At 47.8% G+C, this 22,788-nt stretch overlaps 1 protein-coding gene across 1 annotated transcript in view; it reads right to left on the bottom strand.

Annotated features, from left to right (window-relative positions):
- Window positions 1–3,540: 3,540 nt before the first annotated feature.
- C10H1orf50 (chromosome 10 C1orf50 homolog) overlaps window positions 3,541–22,788 on the bottom strand; it is an 85,166-nt gene continuing 65,918 nt past the window's right edge. The window contains exon 5 of the mRNA XM_063942955.1: window positions 3,541–4,178. Coding sequence (XP_063799025.1) covers window positions 3,993–4,178 — 186 coding nt within the window. The 3' untranslated portion in view covers window positions 3,541–3,992. The remainder of the gene's footprint in view (window positions 4,179–22,788) is intronic.

Raw genomic sequence — 22,788 nt, 5'->3', positions numbered from 1 at the left:
CATTGTTGAGGTCTTCTCCGAAAAGAATGTCTCCTTTGAAGGGGAGTACCCTCCAGGGTCCATGTCCACAGACCAGGACCTCAACCAGAGAATTCGGCGAGCCAAAATGGACGTAGTAGAATCCTTGGCCGCCAGAATACCGGCATCAGAAGCCGCCTCTTTAATGTAATGGGACGCTGTAACAATATACGACAGGCATTGTCTAGCATAATCAGAAGCACTGGAAGGCAACTCCGCCTCCAGCTCCTGAGTCCATGCTTCCACAGCTTCTGCAGCCCATGTCGCCTATGCACCGCACCGTTTAGGGTGTAGATTGCCTTCAAACAACCCTCCACACTGAGGATACTACCAGCCGCGCCACCTGCGAATCCACTGGCGTGGGTGTTTACCAATTTTTACTAAGCTCCGCAGCGAGGGGGTAGCAAGCCAGCATCTTCCTGTGAGGCGTGAACTTCTTTCCTGGATTTTCCCAGAACTCCTGACATATGTCAACTACCTTCTGATGTTTAAACCTGTCTGGTTTCTTAGGGGCAGCGTCAGGCTCTGGTTCATCATTAACCTGAAGAATGAGCCTGATAGCCTCTAACAAGTCAGGAACATCCACCTGCAAAACAACTTCCCCATCAGAAGCATCAGGATCAGAATCTGTGGGGTCCGTATAAACGTCATCCTCATCAGACGAGGTGTCTGGGACGTTGGTGGATTGTGAGGAAGTAATTGCCCGCTTAGGAGGACCCCTTGGTCTTTTGCACCCCCGTTGCTACAGTCCCACTGGGGAAGGGGGGGGGGGTAAGGAACCCACCAGAACCTGAACCCTCAGCTGCTATGTTATCTATCCTCAAATGTGTCTGCAGCATCAACACCACGCAATGTGGGATCAGCCCCAACTCCGTTGCTCTTTGTAGATGACATAATCAAAAGCTCAATGCAAGGCAACACAGTACAATATTAGCAGCACAATACCTGACAAGAACCCCCTGTGCAGTGTATCAGCACAAACAGCGAATTCAAGAGGTATATGGTGACTAAAAATCACAGAGAAAAATACACACTGAGTATATCCTGTGAACTACCTATATTATAATAAACCTGACGCACGTAACCCCTCAGGTTATAGAATATAGGGATAGCAATCTGAGTGAGTTACACGAAATGGAGGTCACACAGCAGCTATATGCACACACACAGAGTCACAGTTTGTACAATGCAGAAATTATGACATGCAATAAAACTGCACTGGACTAGCAATACATAGTAGTACAGGTTGAGTATCCCATATCCAAATATTCCGAAATACGGAATATTCCGAAATACGGACTTTTCTGAGTGAGAGTGAGATAGTGAAACCTTTGTTTTTGATGGTTCAATGTACACAAACTTGGTTTAATACACAAAGTTATTAAAAATATTGTATTTAATGACCTTCAGGCTGTTTGTATAAGGTGTATATGAAACATAAATGAATTATGTGAATGTACACACACTTTGTTTAATGCACAAAGTTATGAAAAATATTGGCTAAAATTACCTTCCTGCTGTGTGTATAAGGTGTATATGTAACATAAATGCATTCTGTGCTTAGACTTCGGTCCCATCACAATGATATCTCATTTTGGTATGCAATTATTCCAAAATACGGAAAAATCCGATATCCAAAATACCTCTGGTCCCAAGCATTTTGGATATGGGATACTCAACCTGTACTAAGTATAGCTATACACTTAATAGATATAACAATGCACAGTAAAGACTGGATATATATCACAGGGTACTTGTACTAAATAACCCTGACTATGCACTTTTTCTTAACCAACAATCGCCCTTATTCCGAGTTGATCGCTCGCTAGCTGCTTTTGGCAGCAGTGCAAACGCTAAGCAGCCGCCCTCTGGGAGTGTATCTTACTTTAGCAGAATAGCGAAGGAAAAGATTAGCAGAACTGCTCGAAAATCTTTTCCTGCAGTTTCTGAGTAGCTCCAGACCTACTCCTAGATTGCGATCACCTCAGTCAGTTTAGTTCCTGCTTTGACGTCACAAACACGCCCTGCGTTCGGACAGCCACTCCCCCGTTTCCCCAGCCACTCCTGCGTTTTAGCCTGACACGCCTGCGTTTTTTAACACACTCCCAGGAAAACGCTCAGTTACCACCCAGAAACACCCACTTCCTGTCAATCACACACCGATCAGCAGAGCGACTGAAAAGCGTCGCTCGCCCGTGTAAAATTGCTTTTTTTTAATGTGAAATTACTTAGCACGTGCGCCCTGCGGCCCATACCCATGCGCAGAACTGCCGGTTTTTAGCCTGATCGCTATGCTGCGAAAAACGGCAGCGAGCGATCAACTCGGAATGATCCCCAATGTCAGCAGACATGTAGAATACTTAAGTGTCCTGTAAAATGCAACGCGCTGACAGGCAGGCGGCTTTAGAGGAGGATGGGCCCAAACAGTCCCAGGATCAGCTCTGCTTGCTGTAATGGTGCCCAAATGCTGACAGGGAGTGAGGGAGAGATATGCAGCTCCAGGGCGGGAACATTTACTCTAAATGGCACCCTGGGGCTGGGGGAGGGGCTACAGGTCAAAGCCTTATCCCCCTGCTGGACTTCACCACCGGGTACTGGGGGCTTAATAAAACGGTTTTATGAGAGAAAACCGACCTGTGCCCATGCCCTGGTGGTCTAGTGGGGCCCCTGTACTACCACAGTGTCCACGCCAGCACGCACGGGATAGCGATTTACAGCGGGTCCCATCGAGGGGACCCCTTACCTCCTCCCTGAGTGCGGCCACGCGATCCGGGAGAGCAGCGGTCGTGTGTGTGTGTGTGTGTGACTAACTTGGAAGAAAACCGGAGCCTCCGCTGTAGGTACCCAGCAACCAGGGCGCGGGAGTATACAGCGCCGCTGGGGGAGGTGATGGAGCTGCAGCAGGAGATGTCTGACTGACATTTAACACAGTCAGTGTCTCTGCTGCAGCCCTTGAAGTCTTCAATATTCTTTAAAAGCTTCTCTCAGGGCTGCTGGAGCAGCCCCCCTGTTATGTGCCTGCTTACTGCATGGCACCAACTACAAAACTGAGCTTCTGTGCATGGAGGTGGGGTGATATAGGAGGCAGCGCTATGCACCTTGGGAAGAAGGTCAAAGCTTTGAGCCTGTTGGTGCCTCGGATCAAGATCCTACTCTATACCCTTATGTTAATCCTTGTGGAGCCCAGTGTACCCCGCAGCAGAAATATATTGTATTTAATAACGCATTTGCTACTGTCAATTCTATAAATATTAGTCAGAGAGCATAGGTATGAAAGCTGGAGGCTGATATATCTATTTGGCCATGTTGCAGACATGGGTTTACTTTTGCATTGTGGGAATACCTCGGTGCATGACCATTTGAGGGACTGCTGTCTTCAATGGGAATGTACATGTTCAATAAAGTAGAAACACCAATTAACAATCTAACATTTGTATCCCATTTTGATCACCATTTATCCAAGAACCCAACACATCATCATTTTTGTATTAATGAAATTGAGAAAAGGACATCATGGCAGTCTTCATTATATCTGGTACTTGTTTAATTAAAAAATAAAAATTTTAAATCATTTATTAGAGTAAGAGTCAGCCTTGTAACAACTTAGTTGTGTAGATTTAAAAAATACCCACTCGTGCAATCACATTTAATATAAAAGGTTATATTTGCATGTTGGTGTATTGCAATGCTCATCTTTTCAGATTTGTTTTTATTGGGCACACTCCCCAAACTGCCCTGCTCTTCTTCACTAAAGGGCCAAAGTTTTACAGGATCAGCAGTTTTCATGGATGAAGCCTTTACCTTGTTATTAATAACCATGAAGAGCCAGTAATATTCAGTAGATAGATCACGACGCTGATCATGTCCACTTGTCGGGATAAAAGACAAAGCATTGGGCAGAGTAATCCTCCAAATATAGCACATCCACTGAGCAGTGTGTTTTGGGATGCATGGCTTTAAAGCACCAGGTACGTTTAATTTGTCAGTCCCCTGAAGTTAGGCTCAGCGCATGATGGAAGTGCAACTTGCTCATTCAGTAATTTATCGATGATACTAATTTCTGCATCCCGCTTCTCAATGTTCTCAAAGGGAGTCCAGGACATGTCATGTTGAAGTTTATATGCAGCAAGAAATTCATGTGGGCAACTCGAGCCCCATTCCTAAACAGGAAGAAAACAATGCAGTTACTTGCCACAACTAAGATGGTATTTAAGAAATATATAACTAGAACATAATCTGCAACCACATTGGCCTAATTGTTAATATTTGGCAAAACCATTGCACTGCATAATAATCCAAGAATACTATTCCTACCATAAAGCATGGTGTCATTAGCATAATACCATGAAGATGCTTCTCTGCTTCACAAACTGGTATACTCATCAAAATAAAGGGCAAAATGGATAAAGCAAAGCTTGGAGGCAAACCTGCTGCAGTGTGAGAAAAATGATGAGTCGGGTTAAAAGAAAAAATTCCACCAAGACAAATTGGGGTGAGTTGAACCTAGGCTTAGCATGCTATCCCTTTAAACGGGAACTCTCATGGATTACACAGGTTCTTTGGCTGATTAAAAGCAGGTGCAATATAAACTTGAAGTCAGCCAGGCACAGAACCAGTGTAATTCATTAGTGTCCTGGTTTAAAGGGATAGTATGGTTAGCCTACTTAAATCACACCTAAAATACAATGAATCCCACTGAGAATCTGAGGAACGATTAATAAATGAGCTGAAGTCCCCATCTGGGGGTATATTTACTAAAATTCGATTTTGGAGTTTCAAGGAATTTGGCATTCGATTGAAGAGATTTACTAAACAGCAAATCAAATGTCAAATCGATTCTAAAGCCAAATTCAACTCGCATCCCAACAGAAATCAAATTTCTGAAAAACATTTATGTTTTCCCATAGCCCAACATTTTTACAAAAATTCAATTTGCAAATCTATTTAAAAACCAACTCAAAATCGAACCTCAAATCCCCTAATGTTTAGAATGATGTTAGACATTCAATTTTCTAAACACCATTCTAATGGTAGGAAATTGATAGTGATTACTTTTTAAGTACCCAAAAGCATGCAGGGCAGTGTGGAAGTGGTATTAATGGCTGTCCAAGGTTATGGTATGTTGTGCACCTACCTGCTCAATGCAAATCACCACCTGACTGAGATAACCCTTGAGGATCAGAGAACCATCAGCAGCTTCACGATTTGAATAGTGTATATATTTATACTTCTAGACATCATACTTATTCCGTGAATGTGCAATAGATAGTACCTGAGCACAATATTGGGCATTTTGGCTGGATGATATAATGAATTTTAAAACCATGAGTGTTTGAACTGGCTATCCTGGTTTGTCCCATGATGCCTACACCCTCAGCAATTCATCCCTGTCTGCAAAAATTCTTGAGACAATTGCCAGAGGGATAGTTATGTAAAATTCCAGTATGTGCTAATAAAGCAGCAAATAGTAATTGTTACTGTATTGTTCTAATTTGTTCCCCTTCCACCAAGAAAGGTTATTTAAGCTATGGCTGTTGCTCCTGGCTTCTCACACAACTGTCAAATCCACAAACTGCCGCTGAGCATAAGTATAAAAAGCCACATATAGCCACCCAACCCATGATAGAATGTACGTTTGGTTTATTTAAAAAAATATATATAATAATAATAATAATAATAATAATATTTGAATGACAAATTGGGGGGTTGGGGGGGATTCAAATGTTAGGAAAAAGCAGACAGCAAACTGACTTTTCAAACATTTGAAATCCCCCCCATTATATAAATTGGCAAAAGTGTTCGAAATTGTGCTCGGTCTATTGCATAATTGTGCATAAAATAAACCACTCCCCCAGATTATGCAATAAACGGGGAGCAGGCAGAGGTTTTTTTTTTTTTTACCAACAATTGACTATGGGCCTAATTCAGACCTAGTTGCAGCAGCAAATTTGTTAGCTAATGGACAAAACCATGTGCAATGCAGGTGAGGCAGATATAACATGTGCAGAGAGAGTTAGATTTGGGTGGGGTGTGTTTACACTGTAATTTAGATTTCAGTTTGAAAATAAAGCAGCCACTATTTACCCTGCATAGAACAATATAACCCACCCAAATCTAACTCTCTTTGCACATGTTATATCTGCCTCCCCTGCAGTGCACATGGTTTTGTCCATTAGCTGACAAATTTGCTTTTGCAATCAGGTCTGAATTAGGCCCTGTGTGCACAGAAAGTGAAAGGCAGCCATGAAGGCAGATTAGAGCTACGCTTATTGCCAACTATTTCAGCTGGTTTTCATGTAAAAAACAGTGTAAAGAGAGCTTCCCCTTTAATTAGTGTGCATGTGATACATTTGGACCAATAGGAAGCAATGAGAAAGGTTTGTTCAATTTAGCTAGGGGTTTTTATGGGGATTTGAGGTTCAATTTTGGAAGGGATTTCATAAATTCAACTCAAAATCCCTTCCAAACATGACTCCACATTGAATTAGATTTGAAAATCGAATGCAAAACAGATTTTCTCTTACGTCCTAGAGGATGCTGGGGTCCATTTTAGTACCATGGGGTATAGACGGTTCCGCGGGAGCCTTCGGCACTTTAAGACTTTTTAACAGTGTGAACTGGCTCCTCCCTCTATGCCCATCCTCCAGACCTCAGTTTAGAAAATGTGCCCAGGAGACTGGCTGCACATCAGTGAAGCTCTACTGAGTTTTGCTGAAAAAGACTTTGTTAGGCTTTTTATTTTACAGGGAAGCTGCTGGCAACAGTTTCCCTGCTTCGTGGGACATAGGGGGGTGAAGTAGGAACCAACTTCTCAGTTTAATGGCTCTGCTTCCACTGACAGGACACCATTAGCTCCTGAAGGGTACTGAACACAGCCCTTGCCTGGCTGCTGCTCACTCCCACAACACTGCCGCCACCCCCACCCGCCACCCCCTAACAGAGCCAGAAGTCAGAAGGCTGGTGAGTATTAACCAAAGACCTGCAAAGAGGGGCCCTCTGTTCAACATGGTGGCATAAAGGTACCAGCACAGCACGGGACTCTGCGCAGCAACATAACTCTCAGCACAGGGTGCAGGGCGCGCGCGGGGGGAGGGGTCGCGCTCTGAGGGAAATGATAAATCCTCACTCTCACTGGCAAAATGTACATACATGTGAGCCGCTGATGTACAAAACCCCCGCCAGTATAAATATTACTGTGGCTGAACCGCGCCATTACAGGGGGCGGGGCTTCACCTCCGACGCCGGAGCGCTGATCCTACAGGCTGCTTCTCCTCACACATCGCTGATACACAAGTACCAGGGTGTTATAGAAGGGGAGCACATAATTTATTGAAGTCTGTGGGCTTCACATTGGATATAAAGCGCTGTTTTGGTATATATGTATATTCATTGTATGTAATACATATAGGGCGCGTGGTGTGGACTGGCAATTCCCTCTGGGTCCCTCGGACAGACATTAGTGTAGGTCTGTCCCCATTAGCTCCCGTGTGTGTGAGTGGTGTGACTGTACACGCGTGTACCATGTCTAGAGAAAGTAGTTCCCCAGAGGAACCCATTTTGGAGGAACAAGAGTGTTCTGAGCATGTGTGGGTGAGAAAGCTGCAGAGTAATGTGGCTACACTAGCAAGGAAATTGAAGAACAGACAAAGCATTGGAGACAGTCTGTGGAAGATGCTTTATTTGCTGATTCACCTACAACATCCACTCGGGACCCCTCCAGTTCCCAGAAAAGTCCCTGGCCCAAATTATACAAAGGGACAGAGACACAAATTCCGACACAGACATCGACACTGGGGATTTAAGGGGGGTAGATCCCAAACTGGCTAAGAACATTCAATGTATGATAGTCGGTATAAAAGAGGTGTTAGAATTTCCTGACACAACACCTCCACCTGAGGAAAAAGATTATTTTAAATTAAATAAAAAACAGGTGGTGACTTTTACTCCGTCTAAGGACTTAAATACCTTTTTTGAGGAATCCTGGGCTAACCCGGAAAATAAATTTGCTATCCCTAAAAGGTTGCGGGTAGCATACCCTTTACCTGAAGAGGATAGGCTTAAGTGGGAGTCACCCCCAAAGATAGACACCTCAGTCTCAAGGTTGTCAAAGAAAATCATGTTACCTGCCCCGGGGTCAGCTTCATTAATAGAGAACCTGCTGACTGCAAATTAGAGACGACTTTAAAGTCCATCTATGTTGCTACGGGTACATTACTCAGGCCCACAATTGCTTCTGCGTGGGTAACGCAGTTGAAAAGTGGGCAGATAACTTGATTGTTAATATTGACACAGTCGATAAAGATGACATGCTGCAAATTCTAGGTCATATCAAAGACTCTGCAGGTTACTTGGTTGAGACTATGTGGGACGTAGGATTACTGGGCTCACGGGCCTCTGCTATGGCGATTTCAGCCCGCAGGGCGCTCTGGATCCGTCAATGGAATGCTGACGCCAAATTCAAAAGAAATATTGAGGCGCTCCCTTACAATGGTGAGGCCCTCTTTGGAGAGAAACTAGATGCCATGATATCAACTACTACATCTGGCAAGTCGGCAAGTCAGCATTTCTGCCGTCGGCAGCTGCATCGGCTAAAAAAGTATATAAATTATCATACTATGCAGTCCTTTCGGCCCAACAAGTACAAAAAGGCTAAAACTACCCCTTTTTTCACAGGAAAGGGGAGAGGAAAAGGTAGAAAACCTACAACACCCTCGGGCTCCCAGGAGTAGAAGTCAGCAACTACTTCTGCAAAAGCCACAGCATGACGCTGGGGCTCCTCTGCGGGAGTGCGATCGGGTAGGGTCACGTCTACTATTTTTCAGCCAGGTCTGGCTTCGCTCAGATCTGGATCCTTGGATTTTACAGATAATATCCCAAGGTTACAAGTTGGAATTTCAAGACCTTCCCCCATGCCGATTTTTTAAATTAGCCTTGCCAGTTTCTGCTCAAGACAGCACACATGTCCTGAACGCAATACACAAATTGTGTCAAGACAAAGTAATTGCCTTGGTTCCTGCCGAACAAAGGAACCAAGGCTTTTATTCAAGCCTGTTTGTGGTACCGAAGCCGGATGGCTCGGTCAGACCGATTTGAAACCTAAAATCTCTGAATCATTATTTGAAAAGATTAAAATTCAAGATGGAATCCTTGAGAGCAGTGATTTCCAGCTTGGAAGAAAAGGAATTTCTGGTGTCAGTGGACATCAAGGATTCTTACTTGCATGTCCCCATTTACCCACCACATCAAGCATACCTGAGGTTTGCGGTTCAGGATTGCTACTACCAATTCCAGACATTACCGTTCTGACTCTCCACGGCTCCGAGAATATTCACCAAGGTGATGGCGGAGATGATGGTTCTCCTTCGCAAACAAGGAGTCAACATAATTCCATACTTGGACGATCTCCTCATAAAAGCGAGATCCAGGGACAAGCTACTCCAGAACATAGCATTATCCCTGAAGGTGCTTCAACAGCACGGTTGGATCATCGACTTTCCAAAATCCCAGTTGGAACTGACAAGGAGTATAATTTTTGGACACAGAAGTACAGAGAATATTTCTACCGGTGGAAAAGGCTCAGGAGATTCAGAGCATGGTCAAACAACTTTTGAGACCAAGAACAGTATCAATTCATCAGTGCATTCGCCTGTTGGGGAAAATGGTAGCGGCTTACGAGGCGCTACAATATGGCAGATTCCATGCCAGGGTCTTCCAGTGGGACCTACTGGACAAGTGGTCAGGGTCGCATCTCCACATGCATCAAAGGATAATCTTGTCAGCGAAAGCCAGAATTTCGCTCCTGTGGTGGCTACAAATTTCTCACCTCCTGGAGGGATGCAGGTTCGGGATTCAGGCGTGGATCCTGGTGACCACGGATGCAAGTCTCTGAGGATGGGGAGCAGTCATGCAAGGAGAAAGCTTCCAAGGAAGGTGGTCAAGTCAAGAAACTCGCCTTCACATAAACATTCTGGAGTTGAGAGCTGTGTACAACAGCCTTCATTAAGCGGCACACCTTCTTCAAGGTCATCCCATACAGATCCAGTCAGACAATGTAACAGCAGTAACTTACATAAAACGTCAAGGCGGAACAAAAAGCAGGGCGGCAATGGTAGAGGTGACAAAGATACTCCTCTGGGCAGAAAGACATACAAAAGCTCTGTCGGCAATTTTCATTCCGGGAGTGGACAACTGGGAAGCAGACTTCCTCAGCAGACACGATCTCCATCCAGGAGAATGGGGCTTCCACCCAGAAGTCTTTGCGGAGGTAACAAGTCGTTGGGGCATTCCTCAAGTGGACATGATGGCATCTAGTCTCAACAAGAAGCTTCCGACATATTGTTCCAGGTCGAGAGTACCACAAGCAATAGCAGTGGATGCACTGGTGACCCAGTGGGTGTTTCAGTCGGTGTATCTGTTCCCTCCACTTCCACTTGTTCCAAAGGTTCTCAAGATCATCAGAAGAACAAGAGTTCGAGCAATTCTCATTGCTGCAGACTGGCCAAGGAGGGCCTAGTATTCAGATCTTCAGGAGTTATTACTGGAAGAACCTCGGCCTCTTCCTCTTCGCGAGGACCTGCTTCAGCAGGGGCCGTTAGTTTATCAGGACTTACCGCGGCTGCGTTTGACAGCATGGCTGTTGAGCGCCAGATCCTAGCCCGTAAGGGTATTCCCAATGAAGTCATTCCCACACTTATTCTGGCCAGGAAAGGGGTAACGTACAAACATTACCATCGTATTTGGCGAAAATATGTATCTTGGTGTGAATCCAAGAAGTCTCCTGCGGTGGAGTTTCAATTAGGACGTCTTCTCCTATTTCTACAGACGGGTGTGGATGCTGGATTGAGATTAGGATCTATCAAGGTTCAGATTTTGGCCTTGTCAGTTTTCTTTAAAAAAACAATTGGCTTCTCTTCCTGAGGTCCAGACGTTCGTTTCTGCGCACCCAACCTCCCTTTGTGCCTCCTGTGGCGCCATGGGATCTTAATGTCGTGTTGCAGTTCCTTAAATCGGACTGGTTTGAGCTTCTACAAGACGTAGAGTTGAAGTTTCTCACTTGGAAAGCGGTCATGCTATTGGCCTTGGCCTCAGGCAGACGAGTGTCTGAGTTAGGAGCTCTCTCACACAAAAGAGTTGTTACTTAATATTTCATAAAGATACGGCTGAATTGAGAACACGTTAGCATTTTCTTCCGAAGGTTGTGTCTTCTTTTCATATCAACCAACCAGTGGTGGTGCCAGTGGCTTCTGACACATCAGCCGTCTCAAAATCCTTGGATGTCATCAGAGCGTTGAGGATTTATGTTGCTAGGATAAGGAAAACAGAATCTTTGTTTGTCCTCTATGACCCCAACAAGATTGGGGGTCCTGCTTCTAAGCAGACTATTGCGCGCTGGATCAGGGGTACCATTCAACATGCTCATTCCACAGCAGGATTGCACTTACCGACTTCGGTAAAAGCCCACTCTACAAGGAAAGTGGGTTCGTCCTGGGCGGCTGCCCGGGGTGTCTCGGCTTTACAAATCTGCCGAACTGCTACTTGGTCAGGTGCAAACACGTTTGCTAAGTTTTATAAGTTTAACACCTTGGCTGCTGACGACCTAAGATTTGGTCAGTCAGTTCTGCAGAAACATTAGCACTTTCCTACCCATACTGGGAGCTTTGGTACATCCCCATGGTACTAAAATGGACCCCAGCATCCTCTAGGACGTAAGAGAAAATAGGATTTTAATTACCTGCCGGTAAATCCTTTTCTCGTAGTCCGTAGAGGATGCTGGGCGCCCACCCAGTGCTCATTTTTCCTGCTGATTAAGTTTATCTTTTTGCACATTTTTCAAGTGTTCAGATGTTAACAGCTGTTGCGTTATGTATGCTGGTTGGTATGACTTATGTTAAAGGCCATGTTAGCGGACATGTTGTTTATGAATGGTGTGAGCTGGTGTGAATTTCGCCACAAGTTTAATAGTAATTCCTCTCTCGAGAATGTCCGTCTCCTCGGGCACAGTTCCTATACGGAGGTCTGGAGGTGGGGCATAGAGGGAGGAGCCAGTTCACACTTAAAAAATAGGATTTTGGTACTTACCAGGTAAATCCTTTTCTTTGAATCCATAGGGGGCACTGGAGTACTTTTGGGATATGGACGGCCTCCGCAGGAACAGGGCACTGAATATTCAAATTTAGAACTCTCCACCCCTCCATATCCCAGAGTACCTCAGTGTTTTTTACTGAGCCGAACAGGAGCTAGAGAGGTTGACAATGGAGAATTACATATAACATAACGGACAACAATAAAGTTGACACATAACGTTACTGACAACTAAACAGTTGACACCATAACCAGCACTTGATAAATTGAACCAGTCGGTGAGAGTGTGTTACCATAAGATCCCCTGAATTTACCACAAACCAGGTAAAACTGCTCTGGGTGGGCGTCCAGTGACCCCTATGGATTAAAAGAAAAGGATTTACCTGGTAAGTACCAAAATCCTATTTTCTTTTTCATCCACTAGGGGTCACTGGAGTACTCTTGGGACGTACCAAAGCTTCCCCCGTGGGCGGGAGAGCTGTTTGGCACCTGGAACACTAGGCGGCCAAAGCTAGATGCTGATGCCGCAAACGTATCAAACTGTTAAAAGCGCACAAACGTGTGCACTGAAGACCATGTAGCCGCACGGCAAAGCTGCGTCGTAGAAGCTCCACGACCAGCTGCCCATGAAGTTCCCACAGAATGTGTGGAATAAGCTGTTACTGATGTAGGCGGCTGTAACCTAGCATGAAGGTAAGCCTGACGTATGGTCAGTTTTATCCATCTGGATAAGGTCAGCGTAGAAGCCGGCCAACCCATCTTGGCAGCATCAGAGAACAAACAACGTATCCGTCTTACGAACAGTATACGTTCGGAATACATAAACGCGCAGTGCGCGTACCACATCTAAAGTTCCTGAATCTCCTTGTGACAGGACGGTACCGTACGAAAGCACTTGCCGCTTTCGCGTCCCGTTGGCTGCGCACAGAATGGAAGGTCAAGTCACACGAGGCCTGACCACATAGGGGATTCCCTCTTACCGTCAGTAACCGCCTGTTACTGACTCCACCCACTGCGCTGTGGACGGGTTTATGCTGCCACCACCAAACTCCTAACCGGCCGTGGCGTTTGGAACCACGGTTCTGCTCTGTATGTGCCGACGCACTGCCTTACCACCCCTGTGTGGTGCTGACGAATCCCCACTAGCCACTTGCTAGGCCTCTACCGGTAGCTGGCGGAAGGCGGAGCTTGGAGACGTTAGGTGCTTCCCTGGACAGCCGGAGGACGGGGCTAGGTTTGGCCTAACCCTGTTGGTCACAAGATGAAGCAGTCTTCTTGAGGCAATGATGTTTATTTGCTCAATGATAAATAACCTTTAAAAAGGCTCCTCCCTATTGCTAGGGGCAACAGCATACAATCAGATGTTTTCAGCAGAATACAATGTTACAATACACCCTCCTATGGGCCAACTGCCCTCCTTTTATCCCTCTCCAAGACCCATTACCACAGGGGGTAAGCCCGCCCTGTGGTGCACAACCAATCAATGTTTACCCATGAGCTGTGCATGCCTTGGTCACATGCACAGCTAACATTGTTCCCTATGGACAGTGGGGAGTGGTCGGTCTCCTTTGACTATCCCATCTTGGAGGATCAGGATACGCCCCGATGCCGTTCAGTCTAGGCTGGGGGAAGGTTTCCCTCCTAAATCTGACTTCCAGAAACCTGCCCGGGACCCAGCTCACTGCTTGCAGCCTGGATTTGGGCTCCAGAGCTGGGCAGCCTGGCTCCCCGGTCCAGGTTTCTTGGCCACTACGGGTGATCTCCATGGAGCTCCTAGAAACCACTCAGCTTGTTTCATAGCTGAGCTGCTTCTCTTTCTCCCAGTGCCCCTTGGAAGTGTGAGGCTGGATGGGAAAGCATTCCGTTTTTGGGGAAAAGGTCTGGGAGAATCCATCAGCCTGCACAGCCATGGATTCCCCCCTCCTGGGACACACAACCAAGTAAGTGCAATTTACCTTTAAATACATCACATTTAAATCACACTGTACATGTTATTCATTTAAAACAATGTCTTGATTTTAACTACTGTGCCCAGCGCTCAGCGCTGGGCTTCCCTAGCCCTGCAGCCTGGCTGCTAGGGCTCTCTCTCAGTGCTGGAGGTATGGGGCTGGCTTCCCCCATCCTCCAGCCTGCCTTCCTGCCACTGGGGTCCAGGGAGCTGGCTCTCCCTGTCCCCCCAGTGTGGCACTACTCAGTGGCCTCACCGCACAGTGCGGCGCACCCCCCTGTACCGAAGCCCAGCAGCTCGGGACGCTTGTCCCGGCCGCTGTGGCTCTGGGTCTGTTGCAGCGCTGAGGTGCCGGGAGCATAGCTCCCGGACCCCATCGCTCATCATCCTGCTCACCCCCCGCCGCTAGGGAGCCGGCTAGCCCGGTCCCCCATGAGCGGCGCCTGTGGTGGCCTCGCCGCGCAGGGGGCCGGCTAGCCCGGTCCCCTGTATGCGGCGCTGGATCTGTGGTGTCTCGCCGCAGCGTCCGGCGGGGAGCCGGGCTGCGGCGCACCCCCCCTTGCCGGCCACAGCCCGGGACGTCCGTCCCGGCTGCTGCGGCTGGCCACCCGTGATGGGCTGAGGCGCCGGGAGCGGAGCTCCCGGCCCCCAGTGGCGGCACACACAGAGAGCGCTGCAGCGGGAGCCGAGCTCCCAGCCGCAGTGGCTCACCCTTCTCCCCCCCTCGGCGCGCACACTGCTAGTGCACCCGGGGCTGCACTGACCGCTGCCAGGAGCGGAGCTCCCGGACTCTGGCGGTCAGCGGCTCCCCTCTCCCCCGGCGCGCACTCTCTGATCAGCGTGCCGGGGAGCTCCCTCACTGCCGTGGTCTCCGGAGAGGTCCGGGACCACGGCACATACATAAAGGTACATTATTTATACATTTAATAAAACACGGCGCCTAGCGCTCACAGTATTCAAATCTGGCGCCAAGCGCCCATAATCTTTTAAAATGGCGCCGGGCACTAGGGGTTAACCCCTTCAGTGCCGCGGCGGCCATTTTCCTCATGGCTGGGGCCTCTCCGGCCACACTCCTGTTAACACAGGAACTACTATTGGTTGATTGATGTGAAAAGATGACACAACCATTGGTAAGAAAGCGGGATTCGTCCGAAGTTCCACTGTGTCATCATGAAATACCAAATACGGTGAGCAAAATTGTTTTCCAAGTGAGAAACTTAATATCCACTTGTTGTAAGGATTCAAAATATTAAGACTGTAAGAAATCTAAAACCAGAGTCAAGTCCCATGGCGCTGTAGGTGGAATGAATGGAGGCTGTACTCTTAGGACACCTTTGCAGAAAAGTGTGTGCAGACGGCAATAGAGCCAATCGTCTTTGAAAGTAATTTGACAAAGCAGATACCTGCACTTTTAGTGTAGATAAACGCAGTCCTCCATCTAACCCCGTCTGTAGAAATAACAAAAGACGGAATAACTTGAAAGATGATGTTGGAAACTTCCGAGCTTCACACCAACCTATATAGGCACGCCAAATACTGTAAGAATGAGCTGCCGTAACCGGCTTCCTAGCTCGTAACATGGTTGGTATAACCGAATCTGGAATGCCCTCTTCTTAAGAGGGCGGTCTCAACAGCCACCCCATCAAACGCAGCCGCGCTAATCGGGGTAAAGGAACGGACCCTGTTGTAACCGGTCCGGACGTAGTGGGAGTGGCCAAGGATAGTCTGCGAGTAGTCCGCGGAGATCCGAGAACCAAGCTCTCCGAGGCCAATGAGGCGCCACTAGTATGACTGTGACTGACTCTCTTTTGATTCGTTTTAGCAACAGAGGGAGCAGTGGAAACGGTGGAACCAGATACACGAGGCTGTGCGGCCACGCGATTGTGAGAGCATCCACCGTCACTGCCTTTGGATCTCGCGTTCTGGACACATACTGGGGCGTTTGGTGATCGTGGCGAGATGCCATCAGGTCCACTTGAGGGTAACCCCACCTCTGGACCAACATGTGAAACACCTCTGGATTCAATGCCCATTCTCCTGGATGAAAATCCCGATGGCTGAGATCATCCTCCTCCCAGTTGTCCACTCCCGGAATGAAGACTGCCGACAATATCACTTGGTGATGCTCGGCCCAATCGAGGATTCGAGCTATTTCCCGCATTGCCATGAAGCTCTTTCCTCCTTGTTTGTAGATGTACGCGACTGCCGTCGCGTTGTCTGACTGCACCTGGACAGGCTGAGACCGGAATATGAGCACTGCTCGTCGCAGCGCATTGTAAATTGGCCGGAGTTCCAGGACAGTTATAGACAGCAATCTTTCGTGATCCGACCAGAGACCCTGGAGCTGATAATTTTGAACCACAGTTCCCCAACCTCTGAGACTCGCGTCCGTCGTTAGAACTATCCAATTCCAGGCGCCGAACCGTTTCTTTGCGGTTAGATTGTGTACTTTGAGCCACCAGAGTAGAGAGACTCTGGCCTGTGGCGACAACCGCGCCCTGTGGTGAATCTGCAGATGCGAGCCCGACCACTGTGCGAGCACATCCAGTTGAAAAGGACGTGAGTGAAATCTTCCGAACTGAAGCGCTTCGAAAGCCGCCACCATTGTGCCTAAGAGGCGAATGCACAAATGTACCGAGACTGTGCGTGGCTTGAGCACTAATCCTACCAGATGACGAATGATCTGTACTTTCTGTTCTGGTAGGTAAATTCTCTGATTTACCGCATGGAGGGTTATACCTAGGAATTGCAGTCGGTGAAACGGAATCAGATGTGAGGTCTTGAAGTCGACAATCCAACCGTGCTAAACTAGTACATCGTACGTCAGCAACGCATGTAGGACGAACATCTGTTGAGACGGAGCTTTGATGAGCAGATCGTCCAAGTACGGAACTATTATCCCTACCAGGGATCTGAGATGTTTGGTGAATACCCGAGGCGCTGACGAGAGGCCAAACGGTAGATCCTGAAACTGGTAATGGTTTTGCCGTATTGCAAACCGCAAGAACCTCTGATGAGGTGGCCAAATCGGAATGTGTAAGTACGCATCCTTGAGATCCAGTGCAATCATGAATACCTGTGGCTCTAAACCTGCAATTACTGACCGCAGAGATTCCATCTTGAATCTGTAGTAAGTGACGTACTGATTGAGGCCCTTCAAGTTCAATATTGGCCTGACCGAGCCATCCGGCTTTGGTACCTACAAACAGACTGGAATAATAACCCTGACCTTGTTGGTGTACAGGGACCAGAATCAAAACTGCTGACTCCAGCAGGGACGGAATGGCAATTTGCAGAACCGCCCTCTTGTCGTCCGACACAGGCAGTCCGGTCTTGAAAAACCGCAGTGGCGGGATCAAAATCTATTTTGTAACCTTTAAACACTAAATTGCGGATCCACCCATCTGTGGACGTCTGGAACCACGCCAAATGGAACGTCTGAAGGCGTGCTCCCACAAGTGGAGATCCAAGATGGGCTGGGAGTCCGTCATGCCACTGGCTTGTCGGTGACCTTAGCGCCTTGACGACTGGCGTCGGTTTGTTGGAAACCATGCCCTCGACCTCGTCTACCGGGCATGGCTGGTCCTCTACCACGGCCTCGAAAGGGCTGAGGCCGAAAGGATTTGAACGCCGGGCCCAAGTATTTCCGTCTAGGTACCGTTGGAGGCAATGGTAAGAAAACCGACTTACCTCCCGTGGCCTCAGCAATCCATTTGTCCAATTCAGGACCAAACAACTTCTCGCCACCGTAAGATAACGCCTCTATACCTCTTTTGACCTCCGCTTGCCAAGAGCGCAGCCAGAGTGCTCGTCGTGCTGTAACTAGCGACGATGAAAGGCGAGAAGTGAGCTGTCAGACGTCAGTAGAAGCTGTACATAGATAATCAGCAGCTTCTCAGATTTGATCAGCGAGAAGTATAAGGTGATCCATGTAGGGCAGACTTGAGTTCTGTTATCCATACCATCAGCGCCTTAGTAACCCAAATGCCAACCAACCCAGGTCTAAGCAACACTCCTGCCGCTATATATGGATTTTAGCATAGCTTCTATTTTACTGTCTGAAGGGTCTTTAAGCGTAGTATCGTTGGTACTGGTATGGTTAATTTCTGAGTAAGTTTAAACACAGATGAATCCACCAATGGCGGATTCTCCCATCTGACTGCTGTCTTGCGCACTGAGGTCTGGCCTAGAATCGTCAGAATGCAACATAGCAGAAACTGGTAAATCATAAGACAAATGAAAATTTATCCCTACTACCCAAAATGGACTTGGATTTTTGGCAAGGCTGAGACCCCTCCGGTAGTCTAGCGGTCTCACCCTAGACTCAGATCTTGCCGCTTCCAACTCCTGTTGAGCGGCGGCCAATTCTGATTGCAATCCAGCCATGACATCCGCTAGCGCAGCCCATGGCGGGTCCGGGGGTGAAACTGGTTTTGAAACCGGAGCAGAAATTGTATTCGTACCACCATCAACACCACCATCTCCCCCGTTCCCCAACTCCGCTGCCTGGGCGTCACTCTTGACTCCTCCCTCTCCTTTGCACCCCACATCCAAGCTCTGGCACAATCCTGTCGTTTCCAGCTACGCAACATTGCTCGTATCAGGCCATATCTCTCCCAGAGTGCAACTAAACTCATCATCCACTCACTGGTCATCTCACGACTTGATTACTGCAATGTCCTCCTCACTGGCCTCGCTTGCTCCCATCTTGCTCCCCTCCAATCTGTCCTGAACTCCGCAGCTAGGCTTATCTTCCTCTCCCGCCGCACCACATCTGCCACTCCCCTTCAACAAAATCTACACTGGCTCCCATTCCCCTACAGAATCCTCTTCAAACTCCTCACCCTCACATACAAGGCCATCTCTAATTCCACTGCTCCCTACATCTCCAACCTCCTTTCCCTTCATACTCCCTCCCGCCCCCTACGGTCGACTAATGACCGTCGCCTCTCCACCGCCCTGGTCACTGCTTCCCATGCACGAGTTCAGGATTTTGCACGTGCTGCACCCCTTCAGTGGAACGCACTCCCCCGCTCCATTAGACTCTCCCCAACCTTGCAAAGCTTCAAACGGGCTCTAAAAACCCACCTATTCATCAAAGCGTACCCTTCTAATGCATAACCCAGAGCTGAAGCCGCGCCTCCACCCCCTGCCTCATGCCGTGAACATCTCAGCTTTGCTTGCATACTGCCATCAGGCTACCTCCCGCTTGCCTGCACCTCTTGTCATCTGTCTGTCGCCCCTCCCCAATAGATTGTTAGCTCTTCAGAGCAGGGCCCTCTTTCCTCTTGTTATCTAAGCCCTCGTCTCAACACATTTCACTCACAGCTCTCCCCTACTCAACGACCATTTTTATCCTGCTAGTAAAGGCTCATCTCCATCTATGACCACCAGCCTCTAGTAGTACGATGATCACTCCCTCAATACTTACATCTTAGCTGTACTATGTCTTGAGAATGTGTGGTGCTCTGTTACCTGTACTCTATTTCTGTTATTTATTTACTGTAATGCAATGTTTTGTCCCCTGTACTGTCCTTTGTACGGCGCTGCGAAACACATGTGGCGCCTTATAAATAAAATGTAATAATAATAATCCACAAAACATACTGTACATGTGGTATTGTTACAGACATGGCAGGGAAACTGCTTTTTTGGTTTTGCTGGTGCCTTACTCATTATGCAGACAGACAATACAATACAATACACAAAGACAGACAACTTGCACGACTCAGTAAAAAAGTACTAAGGTGTCTCTATATATATCTCTATCTATATATATATATATATATATATATATATATATATATATATATATATATATATATATATATATCTATCTATCTATCTATCTATCTATATATATATATATATATATATATATATCTATCTGGCCAAGAGCAGTGCACATGGCCACTACTATATGAGACCCGATCCCAAATTCCCACTAACACCCCTGCGCCTCCGGTGGAGTAGAGATGTAGGACAGGAACGTTCTGGAATCACATCAGGAAGACAGGAAGCATGGTTAAAATGGCTGCCATGCCTCACAGCGCAGGGTATATTGAACAAGTGCAGCAAACCCGGTAATATAGGCTTAACAGCCTATGTCATTAATGCTGTCACCCCCTTTTTGCAGCCCCCCGCTAAAGAGTATCCTTCCCCTCCCTTCTGTTCCCTCCCCTGTGGCCCGTGTACCGCTGTCTGAGCAGGAGTTACCGGGGAGCGGGTCCGCGATCGGGTGCAGGGAGCCGGGGAGCGCTGTAATGGAGAGCGGTCCTGCAGCGGCGGCCGGCGGGTGTGATCGGCGGCCGGCGGGGTCTTAGCGGCGAAGGAGCGCAGCGCTGATCGGAGCGGTTGCCGGGGCGGCCAGTTAGGAGAGGCGGGTGCAGCGGCGCCGGCTCTGAACATTGTCCCCACACAGCGGGGCGGCAGCGTGCGCTGACCGCCCCGTCCCCCCAGCATACCTGACTCCAGAAGCGATGGCTGTGACGGGGCTTCTATCTGTAAGCTCCGTCCAGCTGTAGCAGCAGGCTTGTGAGCTGCGTGTGGCTGTGAGGGTGCTCTTTGCAAGGACCGACACGCCATGCGCTGCTCCGTGCAGCGGCACTATCCCGGACCCACGTTTTTACAGAAACTGGGAAGGGATGTGCTTAAGTTGTAAAAAATAAAAATAAAAATGAAAAATTAAAATCAAAATCAAAAAATATTCACAAAGTGTGGCAGCCCCACACCAGCCCTTTTGCTCCGATGAGCACAGAAAAAACACTGAGGTACTCTGGGATATGGAGGGGTGGAGAGTTCTAAATTTGAATATTCAGTGCCCTGTTCCTGCGGAGGCCGTCCATATCCCAAGAGTACTCCAGTGACCCCTAGTGGATGAAAAAGAAAGTCTTAAAGTGCGAAGGCTCCTGCAGAACCATCTATACCCCATGGTACTAAAATGGACCCCAGCATCCTCTACGGACTAAGAGAAAAGGATTTACCGGCAGGTAATTAAAATCCTATTTTTAGTAAATGAGGGATTTTTTAAGGGCTTTAGAAAAAAAAATCAAAAACAATCGATTTTGAAGATTCATAAAGATGATTCCAAAAACGAGTTTTATGGTAAGAACTTACCCTTGTTAAAACTCTTTCTGCGAGGTACACTGGGCTCCACAAGTCTGGACAATGAGGTGTAGAGTAGGATCTTGATCCGAGGCACCAACAGGCTTAAAGCTTTGACTGTTCCCAGAATGCACAGCGCCGCCTCCTATATCACCCCGCCTCCCAGCACAGGAGCTCAGTTTAGTTAACCAGCCCAATGCAGTAGCAGGAAAAGAGACAACGGTTAGTAGCCACATACACCACACTCTCACGACAAAGAAGCTAAGTGCGTCAGGGTGGGCGCCTTGTGGAGCCCAGTGTACCTCGCAGAAAGAGTTTTAACAAGGGTAAGTTCTTACCATAAAACCCGTTTTCTGCTGCGGGGTACACTGGGCTCCACAAGTCTGGACAATGGGGATGTCCTAGAGCAGTTCCTTATGGGAGGGTACGCACTGTAGCGGGCACAAGAACCCAGCGTCCAAAAGAAGCATCCTGGGAAGCGGCAGTATCGAAGGCATAGAATCTTATGAACGTGTTCCCGGAGGACCACGTAGCCGCCTTGCACAATTGATCAAGGGTCGCACCACGTTGGTCCGCCCAAGAAGGTCCAACAGACCGAGTAGAATGGGCCGTAATGTTAACAGGAGCTGACAGACCAGCCTTCACATAAGCATGCGCAATCACCATTCTAATCCACCTGGCCAGGGTCTGCTTGTGAGCAGGCCAGCCACATTTGTGAAATCCAAACAAAACAAAGAGAATCAGACTTTCGAATAGAAGCAGTTCTCTTCACATAGATACGGAGAGCCCGTACCACATCCAAAGACCGCTCTTTGGGAGACAAATCAGGAGAGACAAAAGCTGGAACCACAATCTCCTGATTAAGGTGGAACGAAGAAACCACCTTAGGTAAATATTTGGGACGAGTCCTAAGAACCGCCCGGGGACGGTGAAAAATCAGATATGGGGAACTACAAGACAAGGCACCCAAATCCGAAACTCTTCTAGCAGAGGCAATAGCCAGCAAGAACACCACCTTAATGGAAAGCCACTTAAGGTCAGCTGAACCAAGAGGTTCAAATGGAGGCTCCTGCAACGCCTCCAAAACCACCGACAAGTCCCAAGGAGCCACAGGCGGGACATAGGGAGGTTGGATACGCAACACACCCCGAGTGAAAGTATGAACATCAAGTAAAGTCGCAATTTTTCTCTGAAACCACACCGACAAGGCAGAAATATGAACCTTGAGGGAGGCCAGACGCAGGCCTAAATCTAGGCCCTGCTTTAGAAAAGCCAAAAGTTTAGCTGTACTAAACTTGGAAGCATCATAATAATTAGATGCGCACCAAAGTAGGAATGCCAGACCCGATGGTAAATCCGAGCAGAGGCCGGTTTCCGAGCCCGCAACATAGTTTTAATTACCTCTTCAGAAAAACCCTTAGCTCTTAAGACGGAAGCTTCAAGAGCCACGCCGTCAAAGACAGCCGGGCTAGGTCCTGGTAGACACAGGGGCCCTGAACGAGGAGGTCTGGGCATTGTGGAAGTAGAAGTGGATGCTCTGACGATAGGCCTTGCAGGTCAGAGAACCAGTGCTGTCTGGGCCACGCCGGAGCTATGAGAAGCAGATTTCCTTTTTCTTGCTTGAACTTCCGAATTAC

Source organism: Pseudophryne corroboree, chromosome 10 (assembly GCF_028390025.1).
Source record: "Pseudophryne corroboree isolate aPseCor3 chromosome 10, aPseCor3.hap2, whole genome shotgun sequence".
In the NCBI taxonomy this organism is placed as follows: Eukaryota; Metazoa; Chordata; class Amphibia; order Anura; family Myobatrachidae; genus Pseudophryne; species Pseudophryne corroboree.
The sequence above is the reverse complement of the archived record's forward strand: the minus strand, read 5'-3'. Positions and strand labels throughout refer to the sequence as shown.